This window comes from Gymnoscopelus microlampas, assembly GCF_963454915.1.
Source record: "Gymnoscopelus microlampas genome assembly, chromosome: 10".
In the NCBI taxonomy this organism is placed as follows: Eukaryota; Metazoa; Chordata; class Actinopteri; order Myctophiformes; family Myctophidae; genus Gymnoscopelus; species Gymnoscopelus microlampas.
In genome coordinates this window covers 19,547,674-19,566,748 of record NC_139947.1, presented here as the reverse complement: position 1 = coordinate 19,566,748, position 19,075 = coordinate 19,547,674, and the positions used below count along the sequence as shown (strand labels likewise).

Below are 19,075 nucleotides of genomic sequence, written 5' to 3'. Positions count from 1 at the left end.
TAAACACACAAACAGCCACAGCCTTTTCAACGGTCGCACACATTGAGCGAGTCACCCAGATGTCTCCACACACGCGTCTGGACACAGCGTGTCCCTCGTCATTGCACAATTCAGGATTTGTCAGATTTGTCTTTCACTGACACTTCCTCAAGCTGTGTCTTTCTCACCCCAAAAAACAGAGGATTCAAGAAAAATGAGGATGAAGACATAAAAGCGAGCAGCCAGCTGGCTTTTGGGGTCAAAGTTGTGTAACCCTGCTGTGAGCGCTACAACGGTCAGCTGGACGTGTGGGCTCAACCCAACAATGGTATTGATTAGAGAAAATGGCCGCCATTGTGTGGAGACCATTGACCCTACAGAATGCGTCTGTGTAGGAAGTCTGAAGGTGATAGATGGTTCTGGTTAAAGCTATACAACATGGTCTAGTCATTCAAACCCTGCCTCATGAACTCTGTTGTCTAAATGCGGAACTGTAGCTTTTTTATTTTATACAAAGAATACCGCTTAAATGTTTTCAGCTATTGATTGAAACATGGAAGAAGAAGGAGCTACTTCTACACGTTTCTTGAGTTCCCAATCCCTAAAGCAGGGGGTTCCCAAACGATGTGCTGAGACACATTGGTGTGCTGTGAGGCAAGTCGAGGTGTTCCTTGGGATTTTGCGACAACCATACATTATTATTGCAATATATACAAACAGTTATGTAGTTACTGTTCAAATGCAAATCAGCTTTCATTGTCAGTGCATTTCTCTTTCTTCTTACTCTCTCGCTTCTCACTCGCTTCTCGCTTCTCACTTCTCTCACACACACACACACACACACACACACACACACACACACACACACACACACACACACACACACACACACACACACACACACACACTCACTCTACCTCTATTCATTAACTCATTTTTATATTTTTGACCCGTCTGGGTCAGTTTCAAATTAATTATTTAATTAGTATTATTATTATTATTTCATGAGTAATATAGTTCAATTTAATATAATTACATTTGGTTAGTATAGTAAACTTTTATTCAGCTTTAGTAAATCAAAATAAACATTTACAGAGTGATAAGAGTTTTTTTCATGGATATACTGTAATGGATATACTGTAAATAAATAAATAAAACCACTGCCTTATAACGGTTTCCTGGAAAGATACTTTAAAAACTCTTAGGTTAAATTTATACTCCATCATATGTGTCGCTTGCCATAATGAGCTGATCAAGCTATCAAGTTGCATCGTGACGAAGATCAGCTGGCAAGCAACATCATCGTGCGACGGAGTCGGTTCAGCCATTGTGACTCTCATGTGTCATTACCAGGTGGAGAAGCGTCCGGTGGCTGAGTGCGGGGACCACCACGACTGTCAGTCCTGTCTGGGTGCCAGAGACCCCTACTGTGGCTGGTGTGTCCTCGAAGGACGGTGAGTAGAGATTGCAGTCATACAGTACATGCGGATTTGGGTGACGTCAGAGCCTATCCGATCTCTAACATTAAGTCTCTGTGTGTGTGTTGTGTGTATGTTGGAGGACAAAAACCTTGAAGCGACGTTCAAGTTGCAGATTGATAGACTCGGAATAGTAAATTATTTAATCTTCTTCAACATGCGACGCGACAGAGGTTCCTTTCATGTCAATTTCCTGCGTACAGTCAGATGTTGCGCAACTTGTCAACATAATGTTACTTCTTGGGAGTGAGAAGGCATTGGTCTAATCCTACTGTCCAGTCATTCTGCTCTATATCCTTTTCAGATGTGGGCAGCGATGGCAGTGCCACCGGGGTTCTGTGGAGGGCCACTGGCTATGGAGCTTCGACCAGAAGCAGCAGTGTCTCAGCATCCAGGACCTCAGCCTCTACAACATCAGCAGAGGAGAGAAGACCGACGTAAGACCAGGGAGAGAGAAGGGGATGGATGGGTCTTATGCAGGGTATAAGACCAGGGAGAGAAAGCAGGGGGGTGGATGGTTCTTGATGCAGGGGTCAAGCAATGTGTCCTGCTGGATATAGTCTTTGAATTTCTCTCTCTGCATCTCTGACATGAATCTGTTTCCTCTCTTCCTTCCTTGTGTGATCTCTCCCTCCCTCAGATCACTGTGTCAGTAGCTGGTCTCCCCAGTCTAGCAGTGGATGAAGCTTACTCCTGCTTCTTCCATGACACTGAAACGCCCGCCTACCTCAGCCACACCGGAGTGACCTGCTCCACCCCCGACGCCAGCGGTCTGCCTCCCATTGGCCAAGGAGATGGTGTGTGGCATGCTTTTTGGCCAATCAAAACACTGTTTCAAACATTTACTGCAGCCATTCTCACATTATAAAGTATCCCTTGCAAAATAGTCAATAGATCATTCACAAACTGTTAATTAATGGTATAATTAATTTCCATAACAGTGTCGGACGCCAAAAATTGGCAAGTAAGCCAACGCAATGGGCTGTGATCTTGTAGATTGGCTGTTTTCAGCACATGACACTGGTGTGCAACCAAATCAAGTCTGACTATTACATCAACTGTTAACATTTGCATGCCGGTCAACAAGGCCGATTTTGACATTTTAAACTCAATTAATATTGAGCAGGAATGTTGCAGAACGCTCCCGTTTCATGACTTTTCCTAAATATGTCATGTATACAAGTGTGTCTTTTAAATTCTAAAATGATTTTCTAGAAACAAAATATTGCCATATTTTTTCCGGACAATTTATCGCCTCCCATGTCATTTTCACATGTCTGGCCATAAAAGACACTTCTGTTAGATTCAACTTTATTGTCACATCACAGGTTTACAGGTGTAAAATAGTGGCTGAAATTCTTTATTGTACAAGCTCCCAACATGTACAGTTTGAATAAAGGGGTAAAGAATAGGGAAGGAAAGTCAGATATGTCAAATGATTCCAATATAATACAAAGCAATATTTGAATTCTATATTCTCTTTTATCTTTATTCCAAGCACCAAACGCCTGAAATAAATATTACAATACTGTATAAGAAGGCAGCATTAATAAATGATGGATAAATTCCTCAAAGAAGGCTACATGAATAAATTATGGATATGTTCTATGATTGGTTCAGATTCTGTGATGGTGACTCTGTCCCTTCGTTTCCTGAATGTGACTGTGGCCGAGACGGACTTTACCTTCTACAACTGTAGCCTGGTCCAGCAGCTCTCTGGACGCAGACCGTGAGTGTACACTCATGTGTGTGTGCGCACGCACGCACGCGCACACAGCCACACACACACACACACACACACACACACACACACACACACACACACACACACACACACACACACACACACACACACACACACACACACACACACACACACACACACACTCACACTTTGGTGCCCTGGTCATCGTTATACATTGTTTTAGTGCTCTGTTTTTTAATGAATATGCAAATTTATGCCATGTGATTTTTATGTCAAATGTGATCTATAAGTCTCATTATCTTTTATGTTTTTTATGTGATATCGCCTCAGTGGTTAACTTCCTCCCTTAACCACTTTCAACCTGGCATCCCTATGTTGGGTCATTATAGACCAAAGATTTCTCTCAAATCTTTATTTTTTTGTTGGTGTTAGTTTTCATTTTTTACTGTAATATGGGATATCTGTCAGGGGGGGGGGGTAAGATTCAAAAAGCAAGCATACCAGTTAAAATCTGCAAAAAGAGATAGATTTCACCCAAAATACTATCCTTGTTGACATAACCCATGACAATAAGACTTTTTCTCTGAGTTTGTTTTAATTAGTTTTATAAACACAATACAGTTTTTTTTTTTGTATAGTGATTTTTCTTTATTTTGTTAGTTTTAGTTAACTATAATAACCTTGGGTTTGTCTTTCTTTGTTATCAGGTGTCATGGCTGTGTGAGCAGTCGCTGGGGTTGTAACTGGTGTATCCACCAACACGTCTGCACACACCAACATACCTGCTCCCATGGAACCACCGTCTACAACCAAAATGTGAGTCCACTGCTCGCGGTGCCGATCGGGTTCGATAATAGTTCCGGATTGCAGCTTTAAAGGGGAAGTTCAGTTTGTTTCCGCATTATTTGGGCTTGATATCGCACATCACCACGTTATGGTTTTTAAATCGGCACTACGGTTACCGAGGAATGTCCATTGGCTTGTCTGTAGCAATGCTAATGGAAATAAATGGGGTAAGTTAGCCAGTATCTGTGTTCTTGTTTTTGTTTTTTGTTAGATCTTGGCTAAGTTTAAAGACATAACTGGGTGTGAGGTATTACTAGGAACTACAAACCCCCATTTAGGTTGGCTTAGCAATCAAACAGTAAAGCTGAGTAGTTTGTCTGTGTTTTGTTTGTGCTGTTGTTTTCCATTGTCTGTTATAATTATTATTATTTTAAATAAGTATTCCTTCATGCACAATTTTTATTTTGGGATATTTCCTGTCATTTTAATGTATGTGCATTCCCCACCGTTTTACCCATCCCTCGATTTTACCTCCTTCTTTCCCTCTTTTATTTCCTCTCTCCCCCATTCCTCCTTATGTCCCTGTGGTATCTCCGCTTCTTTTCCATCCCCCTGCTCGCTCGCTCTCTCTCTCTCTCTCTACCCCTCTCTCTCTCTCTCTCTCTCTGTGCATCGCCTACTATTCTGTCATCAAGCTCAAGCGTCCAACCCGCACCACCCCCCCACCGCCCACCAAACATCCACCCACTTTACCTCCACCCGTCCCTGCTACCACAACGACAGAGACAATCACATCACCACTGCCACTGCCCACAGAGCCCCCTGAGCCTACAGCTGTCCCCTCGACACCACCACCCCCCACCCCAGAGCTTATGGCTTTACCCACCACCTTGCCCCCTACCCTGGGTAAGACCTTGCCCTCCGTCAGCCTCTCCACCCAGGCCACCACCACGCACCTCGAGCCGACCACTCAAGAATCAATTCCCATCGAGGACGGGGTGACGGAGGACAATACGGGCGACGGCGGAGATGCCAGGAGTTCCGCGGAAGACGAGAAAGGAGGCGTTGATGCTGTGCTAACTGAGGCTGAGTCCCCGGAGGCCCCCGTGTCCATTTTTCCGGAGTTCCTTCCTGAGACTACATTGCCTACGAGCGCCAATGGCCAGGCTGAGCCCTCGGGCGAAGCGGTGGACTCCTCCGACGTCCGGCCCACTGCCGCCCCTAGCGAAGCGGTCCTGGTAGCGGAACCCGCCGACAGTTACGATGAGGAGGCCGTGCCCCTCACTAACGCTGAGGGAAACGATGCAGCTACCTGGGTGAGGGAGTGGGAGAAGGAAGAGAGGGAGCTAGACGTGGTCTTTGCCGCAGGTCCGTCTGTGGCGGGGGCCAGCGAGCAGACGTTCATCCACGCTCGCTCATCTGAGCCCGATATCGCAGAATACTATCAGTCCGATTCCTCGTCTGACTCTCACGTGCCGGTGAGTGCATGTAGCCATTGTAGTAGTACAGCAATTAACCCATAGGAATAAATGTAGAGAAAGACATTCCTAGCAACGCTGTGAGAGGAAGTACCATACTCTATCCACGAGGGCCTCTGTGACGTGTTCGTTCCATATGAAGATGTGTTGGTTATGGTATCCATAGCAATAAGTCTCATCTGGTCCCCCAGCAGAGTACTGTAGGTGGTTGTGAGCACAGAAGTAGGGTGCTATCTATACACTTATATCTATGGCATTGCCACAACACCAGAGGATGGAGGTACTTCTACAATGGCAACTACTAACTTCAAATTTATCTCTCTCACTAAGGAATTTTAGCTACAGTACTATCACGCCAGGTCTTGTTCACTGCCACCGCCAGATTCAAATATAATCGGAAGGATATCAGGTTGTTAAATCACTAGCCCTGAGCTAGTGTGTTTGTAAACGTTATTTTAGAATTCATCCTCCCTTGTGTTTGATTTTTGAGTGTCCAGTGCTTCTGTCTTCATCATCAGCTTAATTTAACCATATCAGTCCACTTGAGCCTATGCTGCTTTTTACCTTTGTATTGTGGGTTTTTGTTGCTGCTGTTGATGTTGTTGTTTTTTTTTTTTTGTCTTTGGTGTGTATTAGGAGCTTTCCTTTTTGGTGGAGTCTCCCACTGTAGGAAATGCACTGTATACAGTTTACAGTATTATGCACTGGATTTATATTATTTTAGATAGCATATATGCAATATTTATGTGTGTTAAATATGTTAGCAGGAGTGTCCATGTGTGGATAGGATCCAGGGTTCTTCTCTGATCCCAGTCAACGTGGAGAGGAAGGTCACTCTAGTGGGACAACACCTTCAGCTGTTTGAGGTAAGGTTAGCCTCAATACAAGTTAGTATCTGTATTCTGGTGTGATACTATCATATCGTTGCTGTCGCTTTTTTACCCATTTCCTAAAAAGTACGTTTTGGACATACAAGGTTTCTGCCCGACAGCTCGACACGATATGGACGTTCCCAATACAGATTCCTATGCTTGAATTTTTTTTTTTCAGCCAAATGTACAAAAGTAAGCCCAATAACCAGCTGAAAACATGTCTAGTTCTTCCGTTTTCAAATGTACAAATGCAACAGCAACGAAAACATGAAGGACATTTGCATATTTTCTCTATTTTCCTAACTAAATTGTATCTGTACAGTCATCATTAGCTGCTGCCCCAGGTTTTCCCAGTATGCTTTGCTTCGACATTTCGATGAATACCTGGTGCAGCAGCCAATGGGAACAGTCACAATTGTGTGTGAATATATTGTTTAAAATACACTAACTAACTTTGGATTTGGATTGGGTTCTCTCCTTCTCTCTCTCTTCCCCCCCCCCCTTTGTGTGTTCAGGATAAGGATCTGGACTATGAGTGTGTGTTGGACATTGAGGAGCGATTGGTGGTGGTGGATGCTGTGGTGGAGACGGACGTGGCAGAGCCTTCCATCTTCCTTATCACCTGCCAACTTTACCAGGTGACAAACTACAGCTTTATGTTAACTCTATCAGGTGACAAACGACAGCTTTATGTTAACTTTACCCAGTGGTGTGTTCTAGGTTTTTTCGGAGGGTATACTATAATTATTCCCTCCCACATGCACGGCACCTGCACTCCCACATGCACACACGTGCGTGGTCGCCGAATGAAATAGCCGCTCTTTTGTTAAGTAGTCAATGTGTGAATTACTTCAAAACTCCAATGGCCAGCGGTCATTATCAACTCAAGACAATAGCCACACATTATGACATGAAAAAGGCTATTTGAAGCCCCTCGTCCTGCGTATCAGATACGCTTCCTCGGGACGGTTTCTGGATGGCTACGCTTTGTTACGTTTCTTTTCTGCAGGTCACACTACGTATATAGCGTAACACAGTAGAACACACCACTGACTTTTAGCACCACTTCATTAGCTTTATGTTAACTGTACGGGGTGCATTGTGACACGTTGTGAGCTTGTTGATGTGCTATTTTCACAATTGTTGAAAAATGTTGAAAGTGAAAAGTGCTTAAACCTGTCTGTGGGTTTTATAAAATATTGAATCAATGGAAAGTATTAACAAGAGCTTGTGACTAAATCATAAATACATTGGATCCATGTAACGTGGAAAGGTAACAGATTTGGACATGCAAGATTTCCACCTGACTGCAATGTTTTGCTCCCCTCCATCACCAGGGAGATTATTCAATTAAATTCAAACCTTTATTTATTTTCGAAGGGACATTGAGGTTGCCCTCAGTTGCCAAAAGATTAGCTTAGCTACCAGTTGGACAGAGCCACCCTGGCTCTCCAAGTGGCCCTGAACATGGCTTGGGGAGGGGAGATATTCCCACATGGAACATGTGACATGTGGTGAGGTCATTGTTGTGATGTTTTCATTGTGTTGGTTTCAGTATGCCTACTCTGCCTTGTTGGAGGAATACCAGGCCATGGTCAGTGTGAGGAGGAAAAACAACTTCCTCATCGACAGCACTGAGGATCTGCACGGTAGGAATAGATGTGTGTGTGTGTGTGTGTGTGTGTGTGTGTATTTGTATTACTTAACAGTACTTGTGAGAGCAAGTGTGAGAGTCCCCACAAGTATTAGAATGTGTGCCCTCCCCCCTCCCCCGCGGCACGTCGGACGCTTGATAACCACTTGACTCCCATAGGAAATTAATTGAAATGGCTGCGTCCCTCCGCCTCCCCCCTCCATTTCGACACGTTGCAGGCCCATGTGTGAGAGTTCCCTTAGACTTATATTAAAACTAATAATAATTATATTAAAACTGCAATCAAGAACTAATTTTAACTTATATACATACGTTATAACTAGTACATCTGCTCATCCTGTAGTGGTTGGAGGTGATCTCCCTACTCTTCCATTGAGACATTTAGACCCTGGTGTCTGACACCATGGCTGAGTGGTTTGAATCTCGATTATTACGGATTGCAGCTTTAAGTTTTGTGACCTTGTGTTGTGATTTGACGATGATATATTTAGTGTATTGAGTCATTGCTGACAGAGTGACATAGACACACACATAAACAAACGTGTACTTGACAGGCATGCAAGTACTGTACACCTCCCATCTGTTGATGTAATGACACTTCCTATTTGAGCTGCATCACTATAAACAGCCCCGTCATTCCTCTGCTCCAGTAACGCTGTTCAACTGTTCGGTGGGCCGGTCGGACTGCAGCCGCTGTCGCACGGCCGACCCCAAGTACGGCTGTGCGTGGTGCGGTGGAGCGTCCGGCTCGCGCTGTGTCTACCAGGAGTCCTGCAGCGACCAGATCCAACACACCTGCCCTGCACCTGTCATCCACTTTGTAAGACTGCCCCCTGCTGGTTGCTTTGAGACAGGAAATAGTTGTGTGTGTGTGTGTGTGTGTGTGTGTGTGTGTGTGTGTGTGTGTGTGTGTGTGTGTGTGTGTGTGTGTGTGTGTGTGCGAGAGAGCAAGAAGGAGTAACGAATAAATGGATTATCTACATTCAAATTTGATCATCAGTTGTTATTTCCAACGTACGGTGTCCTCTGTTGCGTCCCAGATGGACCCGGTGTCTGGCCCGGTGGAAGGGGGTACGGTGGTGACCATCTCCGGCTCCAACCTGGGCCAGAGGGCTGAGGACATCCAGAACTCTGTCACAGTGGCTGGGGTGCCCTGTACTGTCATCCACAGCAGATATGAGGTCTCCTCACGGTGAGTCCTCCACTCAACACCACATGCACCTGTACATAGGAAGGACCATCACAGTGCCCATCGATGGCAGAGTGGTTAGACTGCTGAACGTCTTGGTAGGGTGGAGGTGTAGAGTGGTGATAACACACGTTATCTTGTCTGTACATGAATTCTGTGTATGCTCTACTGTAGGATTGTATGTGAGACCACAGGCAGTGGAGGGGAGAAGAATGGACAGGCCTCAGTAAAGGTCCGAGGAGGAGGTCACGGACTGTCAGCACAAACCTTCAGCTTCCAGGTAGCAACCACCATAACCATTTGGGTTTGATTTGTAAAAAAAAAACAAATGAGGGGGGGACTGGGGGTGGGGGGTCATTGAAATTTGAAAAGTTTGAGAATCACTGCTCTATTCTTCCTCCTCTTCCATCTCTCCCCCATCCCCAGGACCCTGTCCTGAACAGTATCTTTCCCCAGAAAGGGCCAAAGGCAGGGGGCTCGGCCCTCAGGATCAGGGGCCGGAGGCTGAGGACTGGTCAGCCCAGTGAGATCAGCGTGCTGATTGGAGGAGTGCCCTGTGTTGTGTGAGTGTCCCTGTGTGAACTGCATACGTATGGTATCTCTATGTTATAAGCTTGAGATAACAGTTGTGACACATATACACCTTTTTATTCCAAAGATAGTTTGCCTGGATAAAGAATGACCTGTTTTGTTAAAAGGATTTATTTTATTTTATATCTCTTATTATATATTGTCGCTACAGAAACTTTCTATATCCAAAAGCGTTACTTTTCAGGAAATGGACATGAAAAATGTTCCAAAGATTGGCTATTTTCCGGTGCTTTTGTGTGACACTGTCATACGACAAAGTATAAAATAGGGCACTGATTTATGGGGAGAAAAAAAAGATTAGATTTGTTTGATTTTGTTTGCAAGTTTCTGCCCGACCACGACGATGTGTCAAAGTTGTTTTGTTAGATGAGTTACTGTGTCATGTACTGTATCTTATTGGGTGTGTTCTGTGTCCAGTTCAGACATTCTGGATGAGCAGATCATTTGTCTGAGTGGAGCCAGCAACAAGACAGGAGAGCACGGCATCACGGTGCGGTTTGCCGGTGCAGAGCGCCATCTACAGGGTGTGGTGTATCATTACACCCCAGACCCTAACATCACCGTGGCCACACCGTCCAAAAGCTTCCTCAAGTGAGTGTCTTACCTGAAAAATCTATTTGATTATAGGTGTACCGTTATATCATAGTAAAACATACGTAGTAATTTACTTTAAATGAATATACATGCATATTTAAGAAACAATAGTAGTAATAATAATGATAATATTTCCCAGAATAATAAAATAGCCATTGTTATTTGTATAAGAAAGTGATAATAATGACTTTAGTACCGGTAATAATTTTTCCTGTTTAAAGTACAACCTCTCTGGCACTCTCTCTCTCCACCAGGGGGGGCAGAATCATCCGGGTTAAAGGCCACAACCTAGACGTAGTTCAGGAGCCTAAGATCAGAGTGACGCTCAGTCCCCCCGACACCCTCCCTCCCAGGAGGAAGAGGAGGAGGCGAGAGGGGGCAAGCGGGGGGAGAGTTGGGGATGAGGCGGCCGTCTTGACAAGACGCAGGAGGATCGTTCCAGAGCCCGGCTGCCCAGAGGGAGCAATCTGTCACGTCCATTGGGTATGGATGAGTGTATGTGATGGGCGGACGGGTGGATGGAGGTGTACGGATAAATGGACAGAGATAGATGGATGGATGGATGCACAAGCAGCTGACACTTTATAGCTGATAGAATGTTCACATACCTCTCGCCATGTAAGAATGTTGTGAATCCATTAGCCTCCTGGGTTTCTTTATCCTCCTGGGCCCAGACCCTCTTATAGCTCCCTTTTCCACTCTCATCTGTCCCAGTATGACTCTCGCTGTACGGTGAGCAGCTCGTCTCTCATCCTGTGTCCCACGCCATCGGTGGGCCCCGAGGCCAGGAGGGCGAGGATCAAAGTTGACTTCCTGCTGGACAGCCTTCATTTTGACTTCAACGCAGTGGGAAACGAGGCTTTCAGCTATGAGCCCAACCCAGAGCTCTACCCCCTGAACCAGAACGATCCTGGCAAACCCTACCATCACAAACCTGGCAGCATCATCTCCGTGGAGGTGAGTGGTGGATGATGGGAGTGTTGCTACTCTTATTTACTTACTGTATGGACCAGGTTGATTGTCCATATGCCATCATTTGATCACATTTTCTACCAACTTGCATAGTGCCAAAATGTAACGCACATTTTTTCTTTAACCCATTAAAACCGGGAATGCATCTGTGTCATTTTCAGATTTCTTTGGCCATTCAAAAAAATTGCAGATACAGTATACAAGCTCATAGCGCAGCAGATCAATCATGAAAATGTGTGCAAATCTTTGAATATATATATTTATTTTAAGCTCATAGCGCGGCACTCGGTGCCACGCTAAGAGCTTTTATATTTGCTATTTTTGAATAGCCAAAGAAATCTAAAATGATAGATGCTTTCCTGGATTGAATGGATTAAGAATCAGTCAGTTTTCACAAAGCATGCCATAGAGGCATTTTTTAAGTCTTCAGCACACCACAGACCGGCTGATTTTGTAGTCTGGGGTTAGGGTTAGCTGTTTATATGTTGAGCTTGCAAATTACAAATTACAACATACGTTTGTGCCTTGCTCAGGGACACTTTGACACATAGACTGGACAAGTCGGGGGGGCAAACTGGTGACCTTCTGATTCCCAGACGGCCTCTTTACCCACTCAGCTACGGCAATTTCAGATCGATTGATCAGCCCACTGAGGATAGAAATCTATGCAGACAGATTTCTTCCTTTATAGCAGAATTTTATAGTAGGATATAAAGTATATTTTGTTACGACCATATGGTGCATGAGTTGAAAAGATGGAACGTGTCCCTGAGCACTTCTCGATGTGAAAAAAAAGGGTAAATCTGCCATTACAGTGTTGAGATTTCAGAATGATGCTCAGTAAAATCCTTAGTCTTGATTGAACTCAGTGAATCAGATAAGTCATTTGACATTTTGCCCCCAACCAAGGGAGAGAACCTGGACCTGGCCATCTACAAGGAGGAGGTGGTGGCTCTCATTGGGGAGGGGGTGTGTGCGGTGAAGACCCTGACACACAACCACCTGTACTGTGAACCTCCGTCCCAGCAGCCCTCGGTGGTGGCCGGTAGGAAGCTGGAGGGAGTGGACAGCCTGCCTGAGTTCACTGTGAGTCCGAGCTCTCACAACCTATAGGCCCGCATTCCAACAATGTTCCTTTATGATGTGAATTCTGGGCTCAAATTCAAGCCCGGTTGCAGTTTAGAGAGGTTTTCTTTTATTTGTTAAATAATTTTAAAAAAATCTTCAAATGTTTTTGACTTTTTAAACTTGTATGTATGTTTGTATCATACATTGAGAGTTAGTTTAAAGTAAAAAAAAACTTTGACTTTTCAATAAATTAGACCCTGTGTGTATGTGGGTGTGTGGGTGTGTGGGTGTGTGTGTGTGGGTGTGTGGGTGTGTGGACATAGAGGGAAGATTAGAGTGTTTTTACAATATCATTGAGCCTTTCCTGGAAAAAAACACATGAATAAAGCATCATTTATAGTCCATAGTGCGATGACATCGTTTGCCAAAATTAACAGATCATCAAGCTAAAAATGCGCCGTATTGCGACACATTATTAGCATGTAGATCCGTTTTTTTTCCCAATGATGATCGGCCAAGACTGTTTTGGTTGACAAGAATCGCAGGCGGCATAGAATTGGCCTCCATGGACTGTCCTTCGCCCTGTAATGCCCTCTGTCGTTGTCCCGTGCAGGTCCGGATGGGCAACTTGAACTTCTCCCTGGGCAGAGTGCAGTACGACAGCCAGGCCCTGTCCACCTTCCCTCTGGAGGCCCAGGTTGGCGTTGGGGTGGGAGCCTCTATAGTTGCTCTAATTGTTCTCATCATAGTACTCATCTACAGGTAAACACAGATTCCATACATACTGTACTGTACATACACACACAGAGCTTGAAGACAAACTGTTTTACCCAGCTATGAGCTCTGATTCTGGGCATTAACGAGTACCATGACCCACCTGGATGTCATGTCGGTCTACATAGTAAAGAATAACAAGTGCTGAAACAAGTTTATGTTATTATATTTACAGTCTTTCTGGACATTATTTATGTTGCCTATTTCACATTTTCCCTAAACCTCCTTTACGACACAATTCAATTACCTCCCTGTTACGTTTTATGTACTTGAGTCACATAACAAAGGCTGAAGGGGAAGCAATAGACAGGAGATGACTTGAATGAATTATTGACCTTTACACTGTTGAAAGATGCAATGGAAATAAGCATGTTTTCAATATGTCAAAAAATACTTAATAATATTGTTAATAAAGCAACCTAGAGATGTGAATACAGTACCCAAGCTTGTATTGGCCTTTTCAGCGCTCTCTGGTGGACATATTTGCAAACAGCATGATATATCGCTATCAGGGTTTGCAAGGATCCCCAAATACACACACACACACACACACACACACACACACACACACACACACACACACACACACACACACACACACAATTATTCAGGTCAGAGAAAATGGTTAGGTGTCATGGGAATGTGTGTGGGTTAAACAATTTTTTAAATTATTTTATTTTTCCCTCTCCTTTCTATTGGCCCCACGGCCCCCCTGCTGGGGGTTGTGGCCCCACTTTGCCAACAATCTATAAAAACAGACAGACGGCCTCACTGCAATGGTTTCACTTTGCATTCAGCTCAGCAAATTGAAATGGAGAATCACCCCTCTGTATGTACATAAATACATTGCAGATAGATAGATCAACGCACATGCGCACACACACGCGTGTGCACACACAACTGTACAACTAAAACAAATACAGTCACCAGCTTCCTGCCATGGCTTCTATCTCAGTAAGGGTTTGATTGTAAGCAAAAGCACAACTCTGATCACCCTGACCCTCTGTCTGTCTGTCTGTGTGTCTGTCAGGAGGAAGAGCAAACAGGCCATGAGAGACTACAAGAAAGTCCAAATCCAGCTGGAGAACCTAGAGACCAGTGTCAGAGACCGGTGCAAAAAGGAGTTTACAGGTATAGTCTAACACAGTGTTTCCCAAACAGTGATCATCAGATTTCTCTTTCGGGTCTCGAGCTAAAAGGTTTGGGAACCACTGGTCTAAATTTATGTGATTTAACTCTTGAGTTCTATTTCATTGTGTGCTTCTTACAAAAGGTTTGTTATTCTATCTGTTATCATAAGGAACACACTCGTTCCCAACTCACCCACACTGAAGCATCCAAACTGCTCTAAAGTTGTAAAGCAAATCCATAAAGTGATTTGTCTTTATATTAGGGGTGAGGGAAAACATTTATTCAGCTTAAAATGTTCTGTAATGATTGTTTATTATTAATAATTAATAATAAGTATTATACTGTATATTATAGATGTTGTTTTTTTATTATTATGGATACTATGGATCCCAACTGATTTCTTAGTGGTTCTCAAAGTGGAGTCCAGGGACCCTCAGGGATCCTTGAGGGGGTTCCAAATGGGCCCTTACAGTTCTGTAACTCTGAGAGTTATGGGGGTCTTTGAAATAAATAAAAAAAAGTTTGAGAAACACTAATATACTGTATTGTTATGCATGAAAGTTTCTTCCTCCTTTCCTGTTCTCCCTTTCCCTTTTCCCTCTAATCTTCTTCTCCATCTCTCTCTCCTCCATCCTTCGTCCTCCTCCAGACCTGATGACAGAGATGATGGACATGTCCAGTGACCTGGTGGGCTCAGGAATCCCCTTCCTGGACTACAAGGCATACGCTGAGCGCATCTTCTTCCCCGGCCACCGGGACTCACCGCTGAGACGAGACCTGGATGTGCCAGAGAGTCGTCGTCAGACGGTGGAACAGGGACTGGTTCAACTGTCCAACCTCCTCAACAGTAAACTCTTCCTCACCAAGGTCAGTGAATGTTAACTACTTGAACCTCTCATAAAGAAAATCATGTTTTTGTGTGGTTATTTCACTTAAAAAAAAGACGTGGTCATTTTATCATCTACTCAAGCTTATACTCCATTTTAACCTTGTTAGATTCATCAGAAACAACCGTCCTTGGTTCTGGTGACTGACATTGTCCTTGCCGTGTTTCAATTCTTTTTTTTTTTTTTTTTTTGGAAAATGAAAACAATGTAATACAATTTAAAAAATCTATTAAATAAATGAAAAAAGTAATGGAAAAAACACGGCCCCCTCACGTATTCGGAGGGCAGGGTGAGTCACCAGAACCAAGTACGGGTGTTTCTGATGAATCTAACATGGGTTTGTATAGGATCAAATATCTAAATACTGAATCAAGCAACTTAAAAACTGTCCGGGGGGCTCACAAAAGCCTGAGTAGACGATAAAATTACCCACATTTTTTTGTATTTCTTTTGCATCTCTAAAGCTATGGAGTGTTTGTACAGTAACAGGGGTGTTACTGTACAAACACTCCATAGCAATGATAGATTTGTTTCACACAGAACCAGAGATAACGCCATCCGAAGATGTACTCCTCCATTCACTCCCTGGTTAACTTATTGCTTAAAAATGATCTCGGCTCCTGTGTACTTTTTTTTACACTATATATTTTTGGCAAAACATGCTATTTTCAACTTGCCACAACTATGGAACGGATTACCGCTATCGGATAATTATTTCCCCCCCATTCTACGAGACCCCTGTGTGTGTATTGAGGGGATCACAGTGCGGATAGCATTCACAGAAAATATTCCATGATTTTTCAAAGGTTGATAAAATCGCTTTTTTTCGCTGGCAGTAGCGTAACACTATTACACTATTACTCTGGCAGTTAAAGAGTTAACTAAAAACATTGTATTTAACCAAAATACATCACAGCACCTTTTAGTAACTGACAGCTGATAGCAAATTTAAATGTGCCTACATATCGATGTGCGACATTCCGAAGTGGCTCTTGAACTAGGTTTCTACCTCTCTGGTCTTTCTCTGCAGTTCATTCACACTCTGGAGGTACAGAGGACCTTCTCTCCCCGGGACAGGGCCTACGTGGCCTCCCTGCTGACTGTTGCCTTACACGGCAAACTGGAATACTTCACAGACATCCTGAAAACTCTGCTTAACGACCTTGTAGAGCAGTACGTCGCCAAGAACCCCAAACTGATGCTGCGGAGGTGAACAGAAATATTAGCTATTTATTATTGTTCATTTTTGGTATGAGATGAACTGAATGGCTGTATCCTGTTTCTTTGAGGCACTGCACTGTTCTCTCTGGAATCTGTTAATGTGACAATTCAAATGACAGCGGCATCACAGACACTGGCAACTAAAAATCATTATTCTAACAGTACCAATCATCCATACAGCATGTTTCTTAACATGAGCTTCAGGACACTCTGGCTAATAGCGTAGGGAGGACAAGCAGTTGGGCTGTTTGATCAACTCGCCCTGTTGTTTATTGACTTAGAGTTCCTGCTTATTCTGATCTTGCACTTGTAAGTCGCTGTGCTAAGTGGGTTTGCCAAATACCTAAATTGTATGACAGATTTGATTCATCCACGGGTATTTCTAATCGTGTGTGTTTGTGCGCGCGTGTGTGTGTGTGTTTTTTTCTTTCTCAGAACTGAATCTGTGGTTGAGAAGCTCCTGACCAACTGGATGTCTATTTGTCTGTACACCTTTCTGAGGGTACGTTCAAAGTGTCACCAGAATGTCACCACCCATGTATCAAAGAGCCTGCTTGTTTCATTTCACCAATTGTAATCTGAATTATTGACATTTTCAGTATACACACAGTATTTGTTAATCTATATTTTGACTGCTACAGATAGTCTTCAGATAAATACCTCTTTTATTTTTAAACAAGTATTCTAACCTCATGGAACAATGGTTTATAAAATCCTGTAGTACTTAAAGACCCCATGAAATGGCTAGCAGTCATGCTATTTCATTCCGCATATCCATTGTGTTTCCTGTAAAAAGTTGTTTATTAACATAACCTACGTTATGTGTGGGTGTGTAGGAATCAGCAGGGGAGTCGTTCTACATGTTGTTCAGAGCCATCAAACACCAGGTAGACAAGGGACCTGTTGATGCTGTGACTGGGAAGGCCAAGTACACACTTAATGACAACCGTCTGCTACGAGAGGATATCGAGTACCGCACACTGGTCAGAACACACACACACACACACACACACACACACACACACACACACACACACACACACACACACACACACACACACACACACACACACACACACACACACACACACACACACGTCCAGGGGGTGTACTTGTACATCAAGGCTGGGTGATGTATTTGTTCCTCAAGCCACCTCACGCTACAGAAACAGGGGATAGGCTCCTGCCCTAGGGGCATCATGGCTCGGCAAGGCTTACTTAATTCGGTGGGTAACCAGTCCTCTTGTCCCTCCCCAGACATTGAATGTCCTGATGCCAACTGTAGTGGGCAGTGGAGGTGCTGGCACCCAGACGGTGCCCGCCAAGGTCCTGGACTGCGACACCATCACCCAGGTGAAGGAGAAGCTACTGGAACAAACGTCGAAGGGAACCACCTTCTCCCAGCGGCCGCACGCCGACTCACTGCACCTCGGTGAGTATAAATGATATGATAAAAAACTTGATGTAAATTATTTATAAAAACATAATATTAATAATACATCCACAGAGCATTTAAAAGCATGTGGGCTAAATGTATTTCCCCCCAAGAAAAATATTGTGATTGAGAAATAATAATTTTATTGTTTGGTTTGCCTCTGTAACCTGATGGCCGCCATTAGGCTACGATCACACCAGACTTTGCTTGCAGTGAACGCAGGTTGTGCACGGCACTTCTTTTTTTTCAGCCTACATAACAGAGGCAGCCATCACGTTACAATGTTTTGAACTACATGATTGGGGTTTTACAGACTAGATGTTGTAAGTCCTACATCTAGTGGCAGAATTTTGTATGCAGCATCTTTAACTTGTAGATCGTCTATTTTCGGCACGGGACACCATTATACATTGAAGTGTAAATCAGTCTTTATGGTTGAATCTGTCATCTTTTGCCCCTAGAGTGGCGTGCGGGTGTCGCTGGGCACCTGATCCTGTCAGACGAGGACCTGACGTCAGTGGTACAGGGCTCCTGGAAACGCCTCAACACACTGCAGCACTATAAGGTCTTTCACGTACACACGCACACACGCACATGCGAGCGCACACATGCACGCGAGTGCACACACATACACACACACACACACACACACACACACACACATACACACAAAAATGTGAATACTGGGCCCTGATTGGTCACCCCAGACTTCGGGAGCAGGAAATGGAGCAGGGAATTTTTTTTTGCACTGGCAGATTCGTCTGGTCCCAAGCTAAGAAAAAGGTCCTCACAATGTCTATTTCTCTAATTCTACTATACTTGTGGGGACATTTGGCCCTCACAAGTAGAGTAATACAAGTACACACAGAACAAGTGACGACCTTGAGCCAATTATATCAGCCTTCTACATGGGAAAAGAGTATAGCGATTCCCAACCTGTGGGCCGTGAGGATATTGCAATTGGACCCCAACACACTAAGATTTGAATGATAATATAGTATTAGTATAAGAAATTCAAACCCATGTTCTCATCTGTGCTGTGCAGGTCCCTGATGGAGCCACCGTCACCCTGGTCCCCAGGAACACCAAACACCGTCACCACGAGAGTCACGATTACATACCTGGAGAGAGTGAGTCTTTTAAGGCACTTTGTGTAGCTTGCATAAACCCTTTTCATATTATTATTATTATTATTATTATTACCCTTATTATTATTTATTTTTTTATTATTATTATATATTTTATTATATTATATTAAATA

General features: G+C 43.8%; 1 protein-coding gene across 1 annotated transcript in view; it reads left to right on the top strand.

Moving 5' to 3' along the window:
• The window catches only part of plxnb1a (plexin b1a), an 83,432-nt gene that overhangs the window by 53,833 nt on the left and 10,524 nt on the right, over positions 1-19,075 (top strand). Inside the window, exons 7-31 of the mRNA XM_084070282.1 lie at positions 1,333-1,433; positions 1,762-1,894; positions 2,098-2,254; positions 3,078-3,186; positions 3,870-3,978; positions 6,194-6,292; positions 6,814-6,936; positions 7,854-7,947; positions 8,603-8,772; positions 8,993-9,144; positions 9,316-9,421; positions 9,568-9,704; positions 10,150-10,323; positions 10,581-10,809; positions 11,041-11,283; positions 12,208-12,384; positions 12,980-13,128; positions 14,171-14,271; positions 14,921-15,138; positions 16,189-16,367; positions 16,815-16,881; positions 17,216-17,362; positions 17,637-17,811; positions 18,276-18,379; positions 18,860-18,944. Coding sequence (XP_083926408.1) covers positions 1,333-1,433; positions 1,762-1,894; positions 2,098-2,254; positions 3,078-3,186; positions 3,870-3,978; positions 6,194-6,292; positions 6,814-6,936; positions 7,854-7,947; positions 8,603-8,772; positions 8,993-9,144; positions 9,316-9,421; positions 9,568-9,704; positions 10,150-10,323; positions 10,581-10,809; positions 11,041-11,283; positions 12,208-12,384; positions 12,980-13,128; positions 14,171-14,271; positions 14,921-15,138; positions 16,189-16,367; positions 16,815-16,881; positions 17,216-17,362; positions 17,637-17,811; positions 18,276-18,379; positions 18,860-18,944 — 3,538 coding nt within the window. The remainder of the gene's footprint in view (positions 1-1,332; positions 1,434-1,761; positions 1,895-2,097; positions 2,255-3,077; positions 3,187-3,869; positions 3,979-6,193; positions 6,293-6,813; positions 6,937-7,853; positions 7,948-8,602; positions 8,773-8,992; positions 9,145-9,315; positions 9,422-9,567; positions 9,705-10,149; positions 10,324-10,580; positions 10,810-11,040; positions 11,284-12,207; positions 12,385-12,979; positions 13,129-14,170; positions 14,272-14,920; positions 15,139-16,188; positions 16,368-16,814; positions 16,882-17,215; positions 17,363-17,636; positions 17,812-18,275; positions 18,380-18,859; positions 18,945-19,075) is intronic.